General features: G+C 33.0%; 2 protein-coding genes across 2 annotated transcripts; both read right to left on the reverse strand.

The window, feature by feature from the left end:
- Positions 1-210: 210 nt before the first annotated feature.
- LOC122850358 lies at positions 211-4,739 on the reverse strand. The gene is made up of 6 exons (XM_044149516.1): positions 4,623-4,739; positions 3,145-3,906; positions 2,748-3,028; positions 1,782-2,684; positions 1,396-1,675; positions 211-1,335 (listed from the first exon to the last, which is right to left on the reverse strand). The coding sequence occupies exons 1-6, from the start codon at positions 4,737-4,739 to the stop codon at positions 211-213; spliced, it is 3,468 nt and encodes a 1,155-aa protein (XP_044005451.1).
- Positions 4,740-11,591: 6,852 nt separating this feature from the next.
- LOC122850359 (mucin-2-like) lies at positions 11,592-14,195 on the reverse strand. Its single transcript, XM_044149517.1, has 5 exons — positions 13,588-14,195; positions 13,162-13,532; positions 12,848-13,075; positions 12,139-12,702; positions 11,592-12,085 (listed from the first exon to the last, which is right to left on the reverse strand). Exons 1-5 carry the CDS (start codon positions 14,193-14,195, stop codon positions 11,592-11,594), a joined length of 2,265 nt encoding a protein of 754 aa, XP_044005452.1.
- Between the last annotated feature and the right edge of the window lie 9,148 nt (positions 14,196-23,343).

The raw sequence follows: 23,343 nt of genomic DNA on the forward strand, positions 1-23,343 counted from the left end.
AAGGTGTCATACCTTTTGCAAACTCTCAAAAAGTTAACCTCAAAACCACTTGGTGTTGTATGCACCAGGTGTTAAATACAGTGAATATAAATTAGACGCTTAGTCTATCGAAGTACGATGCGATGTGTCTCGTAGTCCAGTTGGCGTAGATAGTCAGAGAAGTAAGCAAAGTCACGCCTGCGCGTGGTGTATCCAAGCGTTGGCGTGACGTCAAAAATAAAGTTGACCGGCAGGTGCTGCTATACCAATATAGCGGTCTCTTGCGTAAACATTCTCCCCCCTTGACAATGTAATTGTCAACTCAATAGGTAACACACATAATTTCGCCACTGGCCTTTGGTACTCAGCAGTTTGTGTCTTAACAGTGACTGCTCTGACCAATCCATCAGCTCCAGGAAACACCTGAGTGACTCGTGCCAAGGCCCATTTACCTGGTGGTAATCTCTCATCAATGACCAATGCCCTTGTATCCACTTGAATGCATGGTGATGTATGCAACCATTTGGACCTGACCAAATATTTCTGTAAATACTCCTTGGACCATCTGTCCCAAAAAGACTCCATGAACTTCCTTAACAATCGCCACTTGTTGAGACGATTGTCAGGTACATCCAAAACAGATGGCTCAGGCACTGCATTCAGTGGTTCACCAACCAAGAAATGACCTGGCGTTAATGCTTGAAGATCCTCAGGATCATCAGTCATTGGGCACAAGGGTCTCGAGTTGAGTAAACACTCAACTTGTGTTAAGAGCGTACTAAATTGTTCATACGTGAGCTTGTGATCACCAATGACTCTCTTAATGTGATGTTTAGCTGACTTAACAACTGATTCCCATTTGCCACCAAAATGTGGTGACCCAGGAGGTATAAAGCTCCAATCTGTACCATCTTTTGCCAAAAGAGTGGCAAGATTTTTAGCTTCCTTTGATGCTGACTTAAAAAGACGTTTTAGTTCAGCATCTGCACCTACGAAATTTGTACCACAATCGCTAAATAACTTCACACATCGTCCACGACGACTTACAAATCTCTTAAATGCTGCTAGGAATCCTTCAGTTGTGGAGTCAGTAGCTAAATCAAGATGAACTGCCGATGATGCCATGCAGACAAATACAACTAAATAGCTCTTGTAAGACCTATTACATTTGCCTGACCATGTCTTCAGTTCAAATGGGCCAGCATAGTCAACTCCTGTATGGAGAAATGGCTTGCATTTTAAGACTCTAGATGCTGGTAGTTGACCCATTAACTGTTGTGCAGCTTCAGCTCGATGTCTTACACAAACAACACATTTATTTATAAAACTCCTGACTGGTACTCGTCCCGTAACAATCTAGTATTGTTGTCTTAAGGTGGCCAACATCAGTTGTGCACCGCTATGTAATATATTTACATGACACTCGTTGAGTATCAGTTCAGTTAGTTTTGACTCTCTCGGTAATATCAACGGATTTTTTTGGTCACTTGTCATGAGGGATCTACTCAGTCTTCCACCGACTCTCAATGCACCATCCTCGTCAAGGAATGGTGTTAATTTTATCAAAGGACTTGACCTTGAAAGTGCTTCACCCTTTGATAATTGTTTAATCACCTCATGAAAGTATAATCGTTGATTATTAATTACCAAACCCAGCAATGCAATTTTACGTTCTTCAGACGTAATCCAGCTTGACCTATCCACAATATATCTTGCTGAAAAACTCTGGTAAAATCTTCTCAACCATGCTGCCGCAGTTACAGCTTTTCTCAGTGACGAGAAATTATCTAAATAACTCTCACTTATGGTTGACATTGCATTGCAAACCAAAGGTTTTTTCTTCAACTTGAGTCATGTCAATCTCTTGATTGTTTAACACAGGCCACTCATTTTGATTTTTAATAATCCAAGCTGGACCCTGCCACCACAAAAGATCTGTATATAATTGTGATGACGATGTACTACGTGATACTACATCAGCTGGATTATCTTCACCTGGTACGTGATGCCAGGTTGCCTGTGTCAATGTATTTTGTATAAATACCACTCTATTATAGACAAATGTCTTCCAACGATTAACGTCACCAGTTATCCAATAATATGTAATGGATGAGTCAGTCCACAAGTGTATGCTTGCTGACTGACAATCCAAACTCTGTTGAATATCTCTCACTAATTTAACCAACAGTACTGCTGCTGACAACTCCAATCTTGGTGTTGAAACTTTACATTTCTTCTTATTGGAGCTGTTGGAGTCTGATTTGATAGGTGCAAGTTTCGACTTGGATGCCATTATAGTACTCTTAGCAACACCAAGTGTTGTCGTATCCCAGTTAAGCCCAAGTGTCCTGAAAATCTCATGATCTTCACTCAAATGGTTGGTTGTTTTCTCGTGGAAATCCTTTGGGATATTACATAGTAACTCCTTTGAATTGCTTATCCATTTTCGCAATTCAAAACCACCAGAGTGAAGCATCTTTTGAATTTGTACAGCCTTGTCAATTTTTTCTTGTAAATTGTCAGCACCAACATATATATCATCCATATATGATCCTTGTGATATTGCCGACTTTACAAGTGGAAACTTATCTCCCTCTTCCAGTTCAAGCTGTCTCAATGTAGCCAAAGCCAGGAATGGGGCTGGCTTGGTACCATAAGTTACCGTGGTAAGCTCATACTCTTGAACTGGTGAGTCGAGTGTATCTCTTCAAAGTATTCTCTGATATTTTCGATCCTCAGGATGTATTAAGATCTGCCTGAACATTTGCCTGATATCACAAGAAAAGACAAAACGTGACTTTTTCCACTGTGTCAGGACTGATACCAGAGAATTTAATAACTTTGGACCCTCGTATAAGTTGTCATTCAATGATTCCCCTGTATTTGTTTTTTGTGAACCATTGAATACAACTCTCAATTTTGTTGATGTACTCGACTCTTTTATGACACTGTGATGTGGTAAATAATAACACTTAGAATGGTCTTCAACAGGTGATGCTTTTACCATGTGACCCTGTGATTCATACTCAGTCATGAATTCACAATATGCCTGTTGAAGAGTTGGATTTTTGACCATTTTCTCTTCTCTTGGTTATGAAGCATTCTCAATGCCAACTCAAACAAGTTACCAAAAGTGTCTACAGGTTTTTTAAATTGATACCTTACCACAAAACGACCATGAGTATCTCTCTCGTAATTTGATATGAAATAACTCATACAGATGTCATCAGAAAATCCTGATGACTCTGTAGTGTCAAACTGCTCTTCTTGCAGCCAAAATCTTTTGACAAGGTTGTACAGCTCTTCCTCTCTCTGACAGGAAACTCCTTGATGATAATTTTTTGATGCTGTACAGAGAGAGGTATTATTTCCCAAATTCAGGGTATTACCAGATAAAACCCAACCGAGCTCTGTACTCTGAGCGGTTGGTTGACCCTCTGGTCCTTTTTTGACACCATCTTTTAGTACTGTGCTGTATACATCAGCACCAAAGATAGCATCAATTGGAGCTGGTACATAAAACTCAGGATCAGCAAGCTGAAGATGTTTTATGTGGGCCCAGCTGTCTCGCAAATGCTTGGGAATCGCAACTGATGGTAATAACCCTGTTAGTTTTGGCATTACCAATGCCTTCACTAGACCTTTATATGGTGACACTCTCGATATCACCTTAATATCAATCGCACCTCTTGCCTGCATTGTATGTTGGCCAATGCCCACCACAGCAAAACGTGATGACGTTCGACTAAGTCCTAGTCTATTTGCCAGAGCCTCCGACACCAGTGAAATCTCGGATCCTTGATCCAGCAATGCTCGAGCAGTGACAACCCTACCCCAGCGATCAAATGAATCCGTAATGGCTGTTGTCAGCAGTACTGGTGGTCGAGGGTTAGCTGTCTCTACCAGGACTTGTGGATGATTCTCCACCTGTTAAAACATATTAGTAAAATTTAGCTCCTTAATATACTAATCCCACTAATGAATTAACTCGAATTTAATTTCTCATCATGTTGTAGTATGTGTTACCACGTAACCAAAATACTACAACTCTAATTGGTACTCTTGGCCATTGAGTACCACACCTGTGCCTTTGTACATATTCAAGAATAGAAAATAAAATGAAACAATCTCATAGACAGCTGATGACAATAATAGGCAAGATAAAACGCCTAAAGATTCTGATTTCAGCTCGATATTAATGCAGCTTTGTACTCGTATGTGCTCAATAAGTATACAAGTATACATGTATATGGTGTCTTTTAAAAGTATGACACATGCACATGTATATATATACCAAACAACCATGTCATACCACGTTTAGTATGATACAGGTAATTCAATCTTATTATTAATTACAAAGGAGATTAAAGGGATTCAAATAAAAAGGAATTTTTGAATAGATAACTCTTAACACTCTGAATTAATAACCAAACTAACAGTTGCCATGATATGTATTCATATAAAGATATGAAAAGAAATATGTACAAAGGTGATTTCAAATTAAGGCTTTGAGATCACGTGATGGATATCCGAGGTCATTTTTCGACATCCAAAACTCTCTGCACAACAACGCAGACATACCTAGCAACAGAGTAAAAAAAACACACAAAAGTTTTTAATATAAAAACAAAAAATTAATTTGCCTTTGTCTCTGGTGCTTTTGGTTGTGGTGGTGACTTTGTGGCTGTTAATGTTGTTGCTTGTGATGATGTTGATGATGAATTTGATGGTCTAGTCGACCTACTCTTGTAGCACAACATAGTGTGGTGCTTTTGGCCTGGACATCTTCTGCAAGACGCCTTAGCCTTACATTTAATGACAGCATGTGACCCAAGGCAGTTGAAGCAGATGAGTCTTGGTCGCTTTGTCTTAACGAACTCATCTCGCTTCAATGCTGACATTGAAATGAACTGTGGGCACCTCACCAAGTTGTGCTCTTTACTTTGGCAGAGCTCACACAGCTGATTATTAGCTGTAGTTGCTAGAGTACCAGCATGTACCCTGACTGTATTTGGTGATGGAACAGAGTCATCCATTTGTTCCACCTGCTCTACCGTCTCCATAGACCTCTCTCTTGAATTTAAAAATTCTTTAAACTCTGCCCAGGTTGGAGGCTCAGTTGTATTGGCAATCTTTTTTTCCCACGAGGACGCCAAAGAGATGTGTATCATTCGTGATACACGATATACAATGGTGTCATACCAGTGCTCAACTGGCCTGCCCAGTTTCTCTAATGCTGCACGAGAATGCTCAACCCTGGCCGACATACGAGATAACTCGTGAGCAGTGGCTGATTTCATCTTCTCAATGCCCAGTAAGTTGCTGAGCTCAGCATTGACCAACCTTCGCTTGATGCCAAAATCTCTTTTTAATTGGCCCCAGGCCACAGCAAAATTATCACCAGTGACGGCAATGCCACCGATTTTCTCTTTTGTTCTCTCATCCAATGCCGTTTGCAAATGGCGGAATTTGGAAATGTCTGAAATTCCAGGCTTTAAAATAACTACCTGTTCAAACAGACTTTCAAATTCTAGCCATTTGGTGAAATCACCATTGAAGGTTGGTACATCCAATGGTGGCAGCTCATTTGAGTTGCCTACAAAGACGGCATTGGATGTTGGAACAACAAGTGTGTTGAGTAACTCTTTGATCATGGCCGAGGTGTCATAGTAACCTTCCTCAACCATGACTGACTTGTTGTTCTTCCAATATGACCTGTTGTCAAGCTCTAATTTTGCTCTATCATTTGGCAAGCGAGCCAACTGGGACCGCATGAGTCTTTCAGTATCTGTGTGTTGAAGGAAAACCCTCTTGGCTTCCTCGTCACGTACCGACAGCTGACTGATGGTAAAGACTTTACCCTCTTTTTTACCAGTCACAACCCAATTGTAAATTCTGGTAAGGCGATCAGAAAGCGACTGTTGTGTGACATATGACTCATTGAGATACGACTTAATAACGTCCATGTCATGAGCGGCTTGTAATTGCTCTGCAGTCATGGCTATCTTGTACTCCGGCGATTTAACATCCCCAGTGGATCCACTTGAACCACCTGAAGCACCGGATGGACCCTCTCCTTCTGCCATTTCCTTTAAATATATTGAAAAACAATTAGAAAATGTTTATAACAATATTTTAATTCACGACAGTGAAATCACATGACCATATTTAAATTCAAGTGTATATAACATGGAATAAATACTGGACATTGGATTAGGAACATAGGAGCCAAGACATATTGAAAAATGAACACCTGTCACTGTTTCAACCTTGAGCAAACTCGTAAATTTCTGGTTACAATATATATTTTTTTACAAAAATATCCCCATAATTTTATTATTATTTTTTAAACAACTTAAAAGATAATAATGACTCTTTGTGCCCTTTGAGTAATATTAGCGTGTACTCAAATATGCGCACAACTCTCATGACCATGCGGTCTGACATAACCAGAAAATTAAACGCAATTAATTTACCGCGTGGTTTGTAAAAAGAAAAATTATGATCTTTCGATCAACTCGACAATGCTTGACCACCCGGTAAAATAATTATTGCTTTTTTTTAAACAATAATTATCAAGCAATGTTGTATCACTCAGTGATGTGAAAAAAAATTTTTCCCTTTACCACGCAGCCCGTGCGTGAACCCCGTAGTCCCTGCGTGGACCCCGAATTCCGTGCGTGAACCCCAAAAAAATAAAAGAAAAATTTTTTTTTTTTCCAGCCTCATGGCGCTCAACCAGTTTTTTTTTTTTTAACTCTCGCAAAGCTAACACAAAACACTGTATTTCCCGATGAAATAATTAACTGAATCTACTCATGAATTAATTAATTAACGACCACTGATTTTAAAGTATAACTCACTCTTTTGCTCGAAGGACCAAATATTGACGCGAGGAAGTGGATTGTAAAAAGGAATAAATGATAAAACACGAGATGTTTTAATTAACAGATAAATTAACGGTTTATTGTAAAACTAAATAATGTATAAATTAAACTCCTTGCAAAAGGTATCGTACCTTTTGCAAACTCTCAAAAAGTTAACCTCAAAACCACTTGGTGTTGTATGCACCAGGTGTTAAATACAGTGAATATAAATTAGACGCTTAGTCTATCGAAGTACGATGCGATGTGTCTCGTAGTCCAGTTGGCGTAGATAGTCAGAGAAGTAACGAGTATTCTCGGATCCATCCGAGAATGCACGAATCCAGCAAGCAAAGTCGCGCCTGCGCGTGGTGTATCCAAGCGTTGGCGTGACGTCAAAAATAAAGTTGACCGGCAGGTGCTGCTATACCAATATAGCGGTCTCTTGCGTAAACACAACTCAATATTCAACTTCCATTGAGTTTAACAATTATTAGAAAAAATGTCTAAGCAAAATATTAAACGCTGACTAGTATAGGAACCAGTAATTTTGATTGGTTAAAGATGTTTCCACCAAGGATCATCCCTACTTTTTTATTTAATTTTTATAAGAACTATACTTTTGAATTTTTAATTTAATTACTCCTGCGACAACCTTTGTGTTATTTATATCGTAAATTGATTAATATCATTGTTACGTATTGGTATTTTTAATATTGTTATATCCTAGTTGACGTTATAAATTCGTAAAATAGAAAGAAAAAGGAAACATAAATTATCAACTAAAATAACGACACAAGACGTTTCTTTTCTCACGAGATATTAGATTTCATCAAAATTTAAGAAACTAAAATAAAAATATTTGATAAGACCCAAAACTACACAGCTGTATGCACTTAAAAAGTAATAAAATGATATACAAACTAAAGGGACTTTTCCCAAACTATTTTACCGGATACATAGAAATTTCACGACTTTCTTGGAGCCAGACGCGACAGATTAGATTACATCTACGATAGACCAACGCAATACCCTCGGATAGCGGCACATTTGGGACCAGCTTTTTTGTCTCCTACTCTGAGAAAATACGAGTATAAATACACCCCGAAACACTAAGACAGATCAGTTGTCGTTAGGGACCGGGAACCGAAACATAGCCATGTAATTATCATCACGTTAGAGTCAGGTCTTCTGACTTAAAATCTTTGTAATCAGGCACATTGTAACTTAACATAACATACAAGCATTTTATAAACCACATTAGAATTAAGAATAAGGCTATTCACACCATTTGGGTGTTTTTAAGGCGTCTTTAAAGCGGCTTTAAGGCGTATGTAAGGCATTTTTTGGGGGATAAAAAAGTAACTAGAAAAAATTAAATGGCGGAATGAGGCGAGTTTAAGGTGTATTTACGATGAATATTAATTTTTTTTGAGAGTATTATTCAAAAAAATTTAAAATATACGCGTAGTGATAAGGTGAATTTAAAGTGTAAATAAGGTGTAAATAAAGTGAGCTTAATGTGTAAATAAGGTGTGAATAAAGCGGGCTTAAGGTGTAAATGAAGTGTAAATAAGGCTGAAGCTGTTGTAAATATTTGCGCCGAAAAAAATAAATAAAAACAAACAGTGTGACACAATATGACATGTTATGAATAATTTTAATTATAAAATTTATACCTATATTTATATATTTTGTTTATAAAATTTTGAATAAATGAGATATGATAATTATTAATAAATATTAATTAAAAAAACAAGTTTAAATATATATGACACATGACATTATGCTTTTAAAATTTAGAAAAAAAATAATTAAATAAAAAGTTGTAGTTATATCACATGAGTGATATAAGTAATATAACTCTGATATTCCACCCGATGGTTATTTAAATCACCACATAAACCTTTTGTTTAACTTTTCCATTTTGGATAAAGTTTAATATAAACTTTAGTACTTTTATCTCACTGTACAACTAAAACTAAAATTTATTTGTAACTTTGTTGTATCATTTAATAAATTATTATCATCATTAAAAATTGTTTATTCATGACTAATTATTCTTGTTTCTTTTGGTCTTCCTCGACTTCTTTTTTTGGTACCACTTTCTTTTGAATTTTGATTAACAGGAACTAATTTATAACCTGGTGGACATACTCGATGTTCACACTGAAGTGTCGTTACATTTCTAATTTTAACAGTCGTCACCTCAATTATTGTCGAGTGATTATTTGGAACGTTAATTATTGTAATTGTATCAATCAACAATACCAGTCATTGTACAAATACATTTTCGATAATAAGAAGATTCAAATGTTGCACTAACAACATAAGGCACACCATGATAAACACAAGGATAATTATGTTTTTCAACACAAGCTGCACCATTCCACCATAATACTTCATTACATTTACATACATTATCATATCCTAAAAATATTTCATGACATTGCAAGCTGATTGAATTTTAATTGGTTTATTTGTAATGATTGGATATGAAATAAAACAACCATGAAGTTCAACTTTTAATCCAACATGTTGATGCCATTGAATTGGTTGTATTTTTAAATATTGTGCTTGTATTGGTTTTGTCAAATTATTAATTTTTGTTATTTTATCATTAAAATTAGCTGTAAATATTTTTTTAATATTTAAAAGATCAATAATTGGATTCCAATTGACACCATCGTTACCATAATATATTTTGTAAGCAATTGTCCAAATATTATTTGCTCCCTTCGTTTCAATACCAGTTATATTTCTATTTTCACAGTTTTCGTTGGCAAATACCTGGTGATGATAATTTAATATTTGACAATGATGATGAATCAGTTGTTGATGATACTGTAACTTGTTCATCAATCATAACACAATTATCAAAACCCATTGGTTCATCACATATTGGTTTTGATGTTTCTTCTTCTTTATCAATTATTATCTTTGGAGTTACAGTTTGGAGCTTATCATCACAACCATTTAAATCAACTGACATTGATATACCATTATGCCAAGTTTGTGGATTTATTTTTATTATTTTAGCCTCAATTGGAGATGTGAAAATATGTTTAACCGGTGTAAATGCATCAATCGGACCAGATAAAGTATCTGGCATGTATGAAAATTCATGATCATCTTGTGAATAAAGTAATTTATAACTTGTTACAAATTTATTGTCAATTGGATCACCAGAAATAATTATACTATAAATTGGTTCTAATTTTGGTAATGTAATTTCATACCATTGATTGGTATTGGTATATTTTGCTTGCCAAAATTTTGGATTATGATTCTATGGCTGATCGTCTTCTGAGCTGCTTGAATTATACTCAATGACTTCAGAGGTTCCCTTGAAATATTCAACAAGACTATTGTAGTGTTTACTAATACATGGTGCTGCTGGTGATAGTGTACTTGGTACAATAATAATATTTGTTGTCAATGATATTACTGGCGTTGTTGTATCAATTACTGTTGGAGTTGTCGTTTCAACTGTTGTAGATTTTTCACAAGATGTATTATCACAAGTATAAAAATTACTAAGACACTGGCATCTTTTGCAATTTGTTTCTTCGACAACAACACCAGGTTTTACAGATTCTTCATTGTGGGATATACAATTACAATCAGCAATATCAACACATGTTTCAGGATCTCGCCAGTATTTATTTTTTCCACAAGTTTTTCTATCTTTAGCAGTACAACCTGGCACACAGTCTCTGGTACCATCAATAGAGTTTCTGTCGTTGTTGTTGATGTTACTGTTGTTACTGCTGGAGATAAAGTTGGTCTGCATAATGGACGTAAAGTAATAACATTATACCACCAATCACAAATCATCGCAACTGGATTATAAAACATATCTTTTCCACATGTTTTTTGAATTAATTTTGTTGCACCATTAGTACCAGGAGCACACTTATAAAATACATGACAATCAATTGGATCAGCTTGACTCGGTCGAGTCATATCACAATTATCTGATGCAGTAGTATTTTCACATTTACATAAAACACTTATTTCGAAATCAACACAAGGTAATTCATTACCATTTGATTGACAAATTAAACCACGTTCCAAACTACACTCAGCATCTAGACCAGTTTCTTTTGGACTTATATGACCATCAATACTTCAACATTTAATTTTGTACAACGTGATGAATTATTAAATTCAAGTAAATCAATCATTAAAGGTAATGGCTCAGTGTCAATTGCTCCTGTTATTGATTTCGTTTCATTATTAGATTTTTCAATTGAATGTTTATTTATCCATGGTGTCCAGCCATCAATACATTCTTCGGATTCTTCCATATACACAATAGCTGGTCTTGTTGTTGTTGTTGATGTTGTTGATGTACATGGCAAACCATTACAAATAATTTTACACTACAAAAACATGTTTCTCTCGGACATGTTAATATACATGGTGAATAATTACTACATTTTTCATCACACTGCATTGGACATAAATTTTTAGATCGCCATTTAATTGGAACAACACGATTATTACATTCATGAGCATAAGCAGCAAGTGCAGTACAAAGACACTCACAATTACCACCTTGATCACAACCACATGTATCAAATATACATCTTTAAATGTAAGGCTCAATGTCAACCTCTGAATGACATGCTTCAAATAAACTTGTCTTTAATTTACCACATTTTTCAACAGCCCATATTTTTCTTTCTGGATGTTGTGCACATGTATCAGTTATATCTTTTGGCTCTGGACAATTATTTTTTTTTTTCATGAATCACCAAATATACGTGCTGATACTTCTGATATTCCATCTGGTGGTGTTTTAAAATCATTTTGGCTATTGTCATTATAATCACCACATAAACCTTTTGTTTTACTTTTCCATTTTGGATCAAGTTTAATATCTCGTACCTCCCATTGTACAACTAAACCTAAATCAGGCACATCTAAGAATGAAAATTCACCTGCATATCTAACAGCAATTCTTTGATAATTATTTAATGATAATTGTTTGTCATTTGTTAGAGTTATTTTTTCACGATTATTTGCTGTTTCAATACTTAATGTTATGGCTTTTGAACATGTTACCCATGATGTACCACATGGTACATTTTTTGTTGATATTTCAAAACAATCATCAGCACCAAAATTACCTTCAACAAATACATAATCACATGCACCTTGAAGATCATATGTTTTATCATCAAATGTTTTATAATGTGAATCACCCCAAACAGAACATATACCTGGACATATTTTATCTGTACATTTCCAATGTCCTTTATCACATTTACAAGTATTACATTCTTCTTGCATTGTTGATCCATCTGTATAACTCTTTTACCACCATGATAACATGGACAACTTTCTTGTTTAGCACAATTATCACTTGGTGAATCAAGTACATATCCTTTTTTACAAATACAACCAGGCATACAAATTGTTGGTGAATAAATAACTTTGTCATTCATATTTCTACATGTGCTTGGTATTGCTGGTTCACAATTTGTCAACTCAAGATTTTTCATTGTACTACAAATTGTCTGGAGACTATCTGATGATGGATATTTTTCAATTTCATCATCAGTTGCTTCTTGACAAGACCAAATAGCATTTTTACACGTGCATATATTTTGACATTTTATTCCAGCACGTATTCCACGATAACCAGGTTTAAATTCCATACCCTCATTGTAGCATGGACATAAATCAATGTCAACACATTCACCATGACTATCAAGAGTTTGTCCCTCTGGACAATTACATCCTTCAACACATTCACGATTACATATTTTATGAATATTATTAACATGATTAAATGATATATCATTGCATGATCTTGTACAACTGTTACCACAAATTTGATACTCCTGACCAGCTGGACAATGAAGCTAACATTCTGATACTTCTGTTCGCCATATTATTTTAACACCAACTTCAGCACATTCTTTTTGCGTATGATGATAATATTAGACATAAACATCTTTCAATATTCCTTTCACAAGAACACATATCATATTTACAATTTTTATAAAATTCTTCTGGATCAACATGCCTATGACAAGATGAAAAAACATTACTCCATATTATTGAACAATGTTTTTCAGCATTTGATAAACGTTCAGGATTTTTATCACATGGATGTGTTGTATCTTCTTTTAATATATCTTCACATTGTTTATTTGTTTCCCATTTATTTGTAAATGGTAAAATTGATTGTTCAATATCATTACTTGGTGTTAAAAAATCATCTTTTTAATTATTTGTAATATACCACATAGCTTTTTTGTATTTCCATAAAATGTTGATGGTGCATTTATGTAAACTGTTGATATACCATCCCACCATATTTCTAAATTATTTGGCATATGAACAACAATGAAAATACTACTTGCAATACGTATTTTAGTATTACTATTGATAATTGGAAATTTCGTTATTTCTTCATTATTAATTTCAACTTGATGACTTTGTTTAAGCTTTATTGTTAAATTTTTTTGACATATTTTTATTGATTTAACACATGATGGTGAATCTGATGGTATTAATTCCATACTTTCAGATATTGCACCAAGACATGCTACATTTTCAGCTTCAATACTGTAATTATCACCTTTAACAAGATAATAGCTACATTTACCCATAAAATCATAACGTTTACCATCAAATGTAACATAATGAGGATCACCAACAACTGAACATCTTGAGCTACAAAAAACTTGTGTATAAATCTATTGTCTAGCAACACAAGTACAAGTATTACAATTTTTTTGGTATAATTGTACCTAGTGGAAATGATTTACCTCGTAATCTACATGGACATTCTCCTGGAGTAATACATTTGTTTTCATGAAATATTATTCCCTCAGGACAAAAACAACCTTCCTCACAATCTTCAATGTCAATTATTTTTTTAGCTTGTGTCAGGTCTTCACCACAACTTTGCTGATATTTTGATCCACAGCTGTTATAAATTCTCCCACCTGTACAGTTCATTGGACATAGATTTTGATGACGCCATGATAATGTTTTTGTTAATCTATCATGATAACATTGACGAACGTAGACATTCATTGTTTCACACGCACATTTTCTTTTATCAACTTCATGACAATTACAATAATCCAATTGACAAGTACTTTGTAATGCAGCAAGATCAAGTGTTTTTGAACAACCCTTAAATCTTAAATCAGCAAATAAACTATCACAAAATTTAATAGATTCTTCAGTAATATCTGATTTGAATTTATGATTGCTTGCTAAATTATCATCACATGTTTTATCAATTTTCCAATTAGCAATAAATGTTGCTAAATTAATTGAATGACTATTATCTTTTCTTGTTTTATCATCAGCAGGATTACCATTCATTCTTCCACATAAACCAGCAGTTCTATTTCACAATGATTCATTTGATTTTATTTGTACGAATAAACCACCATCCCATTTTAAATTAATACCAATAGTATGAAGTGATGCAACAATTAAATTACCTGACATTTCAAATCTTAGTTCAGTTAATTGAGCTGTTATTGGAAGTATTTTTTTTTTATTTGTGTGAAATAGTGGTATAGTGTCATTTAATGTTAGTATATATTCTTTACCTTGAATATAAATCCTAATATAAAAAGGACAAACATCATCGGTCTTCCGGACATTTGATTGGTCATTGTTTTTTTCTCACTTACTCTTATACGAATTTCTTTCTGTTTGCCTTTTTCTATTATTTTTTTATTTATTTCGTTAGCAACGAAAAAACAAAAAAAAAAGAGCGAGTAAACCAAATTTTTTTTGATATTTTTTTTTTAAAATTGACAAATTTAGCACAACTTTCTCAATAATCATCGGATCTCAATGCACTTGGGCTTAAAATTTTGTGCGAATTATGTGTTTTTTATGTGTGAAGAAATAAATTTAAAAGAAAATTTTTTTTTTATTTTTTACATTTTTTATAAAAATTCACATATTAAGCTAGCACAACTTTCCTAATAATTATCGGATCTCAATGCACTTGGGCTCATAATTTTGCGCAAATTATGTGTTTTTTATGTGTGAAGAAATAAATTTGAAAGAAAATTTTTTTTTTATTTTTTACATTTTTTATAAAAATTGGCGTATTAAGCTAGCACAACTTTTTTAATAATTATTAGATCTTGATGCAATTGGGCTTGAAATTTTGAACGAATTATGTATTTTTCATGTGTGAAGAAATAATTCAAAAACAAAATTTTTTAAAATATTTTTTACAATTTTTTTTAAAATTGACATTAAGCTAGCACAACTTCCTCAATAATCATCGGATCACAATGAACTTAGGCTGATAATTTTGCGCGAATTATGTGTTTTTTATGTGTGAAGAAATAAATTTGAAAGAAAATTTTTTTTTTATTTTTTACATTTTTTTTTAAAATTGGCGTATTAAGCTAGCACAACTTTTTAAATAATTATTAGATCTTGATGCAATTGGACTTGAAATTTTGAGCTAATTACGTGTTTTTCATGTGTGAAGAAATAATTCAAAAACAAAATTTTTTAAAATATTTTTTACATTTTTTTTTTAAATTGACATATTAAGCTAGCACAACTTTCTCAATAATCATCGGATCTCAATGCACTTGGGCTCATAATTTTGCGCGAATTATGTGTTTTTTATGTGTGAAGAAATAAATTGAAAAGAAAATTTTTTTTTTATTTTTTACATTTTTTATAAAAATTGGCGTATTAAGCTAGCACAACTTTTTTAATAATTATTAGATCTTGATGCAATTGGGCTTTAAATTTTTAGCGAATTATGTATTTTTCATGTGTGAAGAAATAATTCAAAAACAAAATTTTTTAAAATATTTTTTACATTTTTTTTTAAAATTGACATATTAAGCTAGCACAACTTCCTCAATAATCATCGGATCTCAATGCACTTGGGCTGATAATTTTGCGCGAATTATGTGTTTTTCATGTGTGAAGAAATAAATTTGAAAGAAATTTTTTTTTTTATTTTTTACATTTTTTTTAAAAATTGGCGTATTAAGCTAGCACAACTTTTTTAATAATTATTAGATCTTGATGTAATTGGGCTTGAAATTTTAAGAGAATTACGTGTTTTTCATGTGTGAAGAAATAATTCAAAAACAAAATTTTTTTAAAATATTTTTTACTTTTTTTTTTTAAATTGACATATTAAGCTAGCACAACTTTCTCAATAATCATCGGATCTCAATGCACTTAAGCTCATAATTTTGTGCGAATTATGTGTTTTTTATGTGTGAAGAAATTATTCAGAAACAAAATTTTTTAAAATATTTTTTTTTAAAATTGACATATTAAGGTAGCACAACTTTTTCAGTAAACATTCAATCTTGATGTTATTAGACTAAAAATGACGTGTGAATTATGTGTGATTCATGTGTAAATAAATAAATTTAAAAAATTTTTCGTCAATTTATTCATTCTTTTTTTTTTTATAATAATACTTGTGTTTATAAATTCAATGAACAATGAACCTTTTAGAAGGTATAGATACAGGCGCGCGTAGCGCGCTAATGTGCTCGTCCTTACATAAAAAGGACAAACATCATTTCTTGTTCTTCCGGACATTTGATTGGTCGTTGTTCTCCTCACTCACTCTTATATAGTTTTTTGTTTATTTCTGTTATTTTTTATTTATTTCGTTAGCAACAAAAAACAAAAAAAAAGAGTGAGTGAGACGTAGTTTGTTATTGTGTCGTTAACGAAATAAATCGAATGAACAAAGAGTGATCTTCGGAGGATTTAAAGTCAATTAAATAAATCGATTCCTATTTTATAAAAATCAGTAAAAAAAATATTTATAAAAATGAAAACGAAATAGATTAGCTGTATGCAAAAGAAAATCAATAGAAATACACCTCAATTGTTTAATCATTTTTCCAAACTTAACTTAAAATAGATCTGCTGTAAGCAGAAGGAATGCATCTAATCTTGAATTACAGCTTTTTTTTTTCCAATTTTATTCATAACAAGCTAGCATGGAATAGATTTAGAAGAATTAGAAGAGAATTTATCACCTGTGTTTAGAGGGAAATTGAAGGACGTACATCTATCCTCGACATACCTAAAAATTGATTAGATAATATATATTTTCATAAATGAAGAAATTTTATGAAGAATTTGTTCTTTTATTCTTTTGCAAAATAAAGAAGAACTAAGTAATTATTAAAACTATATCGTGAAACTCGGTAGCGCGCCAGTGTGCTCGTATTTAAAATACTATAACAATAGTATTATTATGATTTTTACAGCCAATAATATTTTAAATTGTAACTGGTAAAGCTATTGTAGCGAGATAGAAATATTTGATGTCTCCCACCACACTGACATGTCATGTGATGTAGTCAGTGAGGTGTTTTAGCCATGTATATATGTGTGGGTACGAGAGGACTCACTTCTTGTCGATTGAGACTTTGCTCTCTTCGCTTCTAGTCCGGCCACCAAGCCAAACGGTGTGTCCGAACTATACTTGTGAATTTGTATTGGTGATGTGGCTATGCCACCTCACAACCAGTAATATATATATATTGTGTCTTGTTAAATTATCATATTAAATAGTCTCTTTGTTAAATAAATTGTTTTATTCTTTTAATATTAAATATAAATTTCGTGTCTTTGTTTAAAATTATTGTTTTGAAATTAAATTAAATGTAAAATAGTAAAGTGAGGGAAACTACACCTTACAATTGGCTCCCAACTAGCAGCACAAACCACGCGGTGAAGAGAAAGAGTAATAATTTATATAAATTAATAATTATAAATTTTAGTTGTGACCAAATTTCACAATTGGCTTCCAACTAGCAGCTCAAACCACGAGGTGACAAAATAAAATAAAAAATAAAAAAAAGAAATATAAATATTTGATAAAATAAAGAAATTAATAAAATTGTGAAAATTCAGTCGTAAGTACATATAATTGGCTCGAAATTATAATCTCAATCACGAGAGTGAGAAGAGAAGTATTGATATACAAATTGATAAAAAGTATAAAATACATTACATTAAATTAAAAATAAAAATTGTTGAGAAAATTTTCGTATATAAATTGGAAGGAAATCAACAAATTCTGTGAGTCAATATGAATAATAATAATTTGTATATATGTGGCAACGAACTGTTGAACACGCCACATTTGTGGAAATTTCGTCAGAAAAAATAAAAATAATAATAATAAAATCTGGATACACGTGGCAACTAAGTGTTGGGCACGCCTGATTTCATCAGAAAATAATAATAATAAATGTACTTTATGATAAAATAATACATAAAAATTAGACAAAATATTTTCATTCAAATTAATATGTGATATAAAATAATTGATAATATAGTATTTAAAATATTGAAATAATTGTTCGTGTAAAATATAAAAAATAAAATAAAATGGAAAAATTGATATCATTGGTAGTGAACATGTGGTCAACATGTAAGCCAATAATAATTGGAAAGGCTGATGTTCAAAATCTTTATACAATATTTAAAAAAATTGAGGTCATTGAAGAATTAATTGAGATTGAAATATCGTAGCCGGATCATTTACTAGACATAGGGATTTTGTCCAATAAAATAATCCAACTAGATGTGTATTTAATTTAACCCTGTTTATCCTGCCCAGTGAAGGTACATTAGAAGGGTAGGGAGACGATTTTACGTAATGTAGGGAGAGGTAAAAAGGAACCTGAAAAATACGCGAAAAAGTAACACAATAATTCAATAAAAATAATGTTAGACAACGCCTGTAATTTCATAAAAAATCGGAGCACAATTTATTTTAATTTCGAGCAAGTTAACTTTTACATGAAAATGCGATACAAAAAACCCTTAAACTATTTAATTAGTTTATTAACAATATTCGCGCGTCGCGTGAAAAGAGAGAAGTTAAAACCATGCGGTCGTTGTGGAGTCAGACGCTGACAATTATTTCAATTCAAACGGCCCGTCAGATTAATTAAATACGAACCCGGAAATTATTCGACGGGATTGGGAAGCAATCCAGCCGTTTATTTTACACACAAAAACAGAACACTGACTCTAAATTGACACAACGATAACGCTTGATTTTTACACAATTTAAAATACCACAAAAGTTATTATTATTCTCGCGAAACAATCACTAAATTAGAATTTCTTAAAGGTACTTACATTGGTTGAAGTTGTTCAAATTTACAGATCAGACGACGGCTTGTACCTTGAACGGAGTGTGAACCTTGGTTCCTCAGTGACAACTTGTAATAATTATTTTATTACAAATAAAATAATCGTAGTTGAATTACGTATATAATTGTATCGATATTGTTGTAGAGCCTGGTACAATTGTAGAACATGTATAAAGTTCGCTAAATATATATATATATATTAACTCTTATGGTGACTCTGAATTTGCACTGGTATACTATAGTAGGAATGCTTGCGGCGTATTCCGTAGTAGCGTCAACTTTTGACCATGTGGTCGTAGACTTTTATAATAAAATATTCACTTGACCAGGTGACATGATAACCGCTGTATTTATGTCTGAGCTTTATGGCGCATTCAAATATATGCTATGTGGGAACGCTCAAGGCCAAATGATATTATGGTGAATGCTGCTTCTGCAATATGCTGGAAATATTCAAGGAGTGGCGCAAATTCATCAAAATTTTAGAAAAGAATTATAAAATATGTATTATATCCTTTTTACAAATAATTTAATTGATAATTTATATATTAGTTTTTAAATTTTTAAGACTCAAGGTCAAATTTTAAACAGGATAATTTTAATTTTAAAAGATGACTGATATAAATTTTTAAATTTTGATTTCACTTATTATTATGTTAAATTTTTCAAGGTCAATTTTAATTTTCGAGGAAAGATAATTTTGATTTTATTTTATGATCATTTAGAAATTTTAATTTTGTAATTATTAATATTGTTTGTCATTATTTTGAATATTTTATATGTATTTGTAATTATGTATCTGTAAGTTTTGTTTTTGGAGTCATCGTGTAAATATGTATATGTGTGTGTATATTAGTAGTCTGTTAGAATAAATTGTTTTATTCTTTTAATATTGAATATAAATTACGTGTCTTTGTTCAAAATTATTGTTTTGAAATTAAATTAAATGTAAAATAGTAAAGTGAAGGAAACTACACCTTTCACTATCTTAAGTTTCTTGAGTTAATGTCATTATACAATCACTGTCATACGTATAAATATCACCATCAACTGTTTTATAATGAACTCTTTACTTTGTATGTTGGTAAAGTACATTTTATATCACTTTTTTTTGACGTCCAATTTCTTTCATCAGTGTTGAAAAAACTAATAATGACTAAAAATTAATAATGAAAAAAAATTGAAAATAGTAGATTGTTTGTCTTGTTGAATACTAAGATTTTAGGGGGTGGGAGAGAAAAAAAAAAGTTTTTTTTTTTTTTTGAAACGGTCTAATAAATATACTTGTAAACCACTATGATTGGTGTGTTGATCTTTAATGTATTTGACAATCAACTTGGTTTTTTCTTCATTTGCAGATAATCTTATGCAAGCTTTGCAACCTCTTTTTGAAGTTCTAGAAAATATATAAACAATTTTTTTGAAAAAAAATCAACTAAACAAAGTCGCATCGCGAATTGAAAAAACAAGAAAATTGTAATAATTGATTATTTACTTAGAATCTCTTTTTCCAGTGCTTACAGAGTGACACTGTGGGCCATAGACGCAATTTAGCAAGACAGTTTGATATTTAATAGGATTGGTTTCCTCAGGAAGTACAGTTGATTTTCCAATAACAAAATCTTGTTTCACGTCATTTTCATATGACTCTTGATCATTATGAAATCTTTTCCACGATGAATATGTTTTTCCCGGGTAAATTTTCTGTTTCATTGAATAATGAATTTATAACAATGAAATAATAAGATTGTTGTTAATTATAACCTCATTATTCAGCACACTGTGAAAAAAAAAAAAAAATCCAAATAAATAAATAAGTCAATAAAGAGCAGTTAATATTAATTACAAATAGTTTTTTTCTCCTGATATTGGAAGATACATTTGAAAATATGTAAATAAAATTGAAAATACTCACGTCGAGTTTTCTTTTGTTGATTTGTCATTATCGGCCATGCATAGGCTAACCGAAGGTTCTGGTAACATGAAATCTAAATGATGATGTCATACTAAAAATCGAACCATTTGATTATCTACATTATCAACAGTACCATTTATCAACCGTGGCTAATAAATATCAAAATTACTACGCGTTCAGCGACGAGTATACGTGCTTGTACGAGTTTGTGCAAGTTTAATACTTACGTCTAATTTATGCAAGCTCGATTTGCATAAAAACGGCTATTGGATCTTCAAAGTAAGTGAACATCAAAAAACAAAAGATAGCATTATATTGTTGATGCGTTCTTGTTTTAAGTATATATATTATTGCAAAAAATTGATTCAATTGAAATAACTTTGTGTTGCATTATAAACGTAATTTTTGTATTTGCTAAAAAACAAAAGACAAAGCTTTTGTTGGTTAAAGTGGCCATTGTCTTTACACGCACAAAACTACTTTTATTATTCAATTTATTAACCTAGATAATTGGCTTCATCAAATAAACATAAATTAACATGTTTTTATGAACTATAAACATTTTTATAAACATGTAAAAAAATTACTGTATAATATATTAACAGAATTTCTCAATGAATTTTATTATAATCATTATGCGGTTAGAGCTTGGACAATTACTTTTTCTATATCACTAATAGTTTGAGTCAAAACTGCTCCAAGACCAACACTGCTGGCATCCGTTTGAAGAAAGAACGGAGCAGTGAAATCTGGGCATGCAAGAGTTGGTGCTGTAGTGAGTCTAAGTTTTAATTCACGAAAACTGTTGATCTGCGCTTCCCCCCAGGTCCAAGAAATATATTTTTTAGTCAGTCTGGTTGAGGGCTCTGCCAATGAAGCAAAGTCGGGTATGAACCTGCGGTACCGGGATGCCATACCAAGAAAAAGACGAAGCTGTTTGGTAATCAACGGTGCTGGATAATCCACCACCGCTACGGTTTTCTCTGGATCGACCTGGAGACCGTGTTGATTCACCAAGAAGCCCAAGTATTGAACTTGAGAACAACAGAAGTGACTCTTCTCGCGATTGATAGTGAGGTTAGCATTTTTCAAGTCACGTAAAACCCGATCTAACAAAACGAGATGTTCCTCGAATGATTGTGTTACAATGATAATGTCGTCCAGATAGACGAAGACCTTCAGATAATACCGGTGGCCTAGCAATCGGTCGTCCAATCGCTGCATCTACGCGGGACTGTTGGATAATCCGAAAGGCATCCGGAGGAAGTGGGACAGTCCATACCCGGGTACAATAAATGCTGTAATTTCACGTGAAGCTGGTGTAAGTGCAACTCGGAAAAATGCTGGACTTAAATCAATGGTAGTAATATAATGTGCTTGACAAAGTTCATCCACGATGGCTGTCATATCCGGGATTGGATAAGCATCCTTCTTGGTAACGTCATTTACTTTTCTAAAGTCAACACAAAATCTATATTTTTCTTTACCTTTTGGCAGCAACACTACCGGGCTCACCCACTCACTTTGAGAAAGTTCAATGATACCGGATGCCAACATCTTGTCAACTTCCGGCTTCATCACCGCACACATGGCTGGATTTGCTCTGTGTGGCTTCTGACGTATGGGTAGATATCTACCAATGTCAATGTGGTGCTGAGTCAGGTGAGTGACAGGAAATGGTTCGTCAGGTGATGGTGCTTCAGGAAGATTGTCAGTCAAAAATTCTTTCAGTTTTGATTCTTGATCCGGCTCAAGTGTCCTTAGTCCAAAACTGTGTGTTTTGGTGGCATTGACAGCTGGTGTGAATAGGTGTCTGTTTTCTGGGTCATCCCTATAAAACCACGACCTATCCCCAAAATCACCATACCTGCTGCTTGTAAAAAGTCCATACCCAGGATGAAGTCTTCTGATAAAGAAGGGAGGATAAGTGCCTCTGTCTTGGTTGCTTTATCAGCTACTACAAGAACTACTTGCATAGAATATAATACAGTTTCAACTTGACCACTCGCCGTGAAAACTAGTCTTGGTGATATGGCTTGTTGTTCCAAACCGGATTGTTCCAACAGCTGAGTTGCAGCTGGACCGGCAAAAGAACGACTAGCACCAGAATCAACGAGTGCTCGGATAATGAGTGGACCTATGACTACATCAAGATGGAAAAAAGTTGTTTTATTATCAATAGCAAGCTCTACTTTTGGTTCTGGTTTGAGAACAAATTCTGGGGCCAATGGTGATAACGTGGTGGACAAGATTTCCTCAGGAGTTAATGCTCTGTGGTCAACCACAGATCTCCAAGGTATTCTCCTGGCCAATTTAACCAGTTGTGAGAAAGCTGATTGAGACTCAGACACCGGTGTATCGAGACTCAATTGGCGTTTCCCGGATTGCAATAAGTACAAGACGCCGTCGTGACACCTGGTCTCCT

The sequence above is a fragment of the Aphidius gifuensis genome, linkage group LG2 (genome assembly GCF_014905175.1).
Source record: "Aphidius gifuensis isolate YNYX2018 linkage group LG2, ASM1490517v1, whole genome shotgun sequence".
NCBI lineage: Eukaryota > Metazoa > Arthropoda > Insecta > Hymenoptera > Braconidae > Aphidius > Aphidius gifuensis.

Bases quoted from the DNA above. Each gene is read 5' to 3' on its own strand.
- LOC122850358 (XM_044149516.1), bottom strand. From the start codon at position 4,739: ATGTTGTGCTACAAGAGTAGGTCGACTAGACCATCAAATTCATCATCA. The intron at 3,029-3,144 runs GTAAGGTATCAA...ACTCTTCAACAG, and splicing joins ATACTCATGGTCGTTTTGTG to GCATATTGTGAATTCATGAC. The intron at 1,676-1,781 runs GTGAGAGTTATT...TATTGTGGATAG, and splicing joins CAATGCAATGTCAACCATAA to GTCAAGCTGGATTACGTCTG.
- LOC122850359 (XM_044149517.1), bottom strand. From the start codon at position 14,195: ATGAATGGTAATCCTGCTGATGATAAAACAAGAAAAGATAATAGTCAT. The intron at 13,076-13,161 runs GTATATCAACAG...ATAATTAAAAAG, and splicing joins TTTAGAAATATGGTGGGATG to ATGATTTTTTAACACCAAGT. The intron at 12,703-12,847 runs GTAAATATGATA...TTCATTGTCCAG, and splicing joins AGAAGAATTTTATAAAAATT to CTGGTCAGGAGTATCAAATT.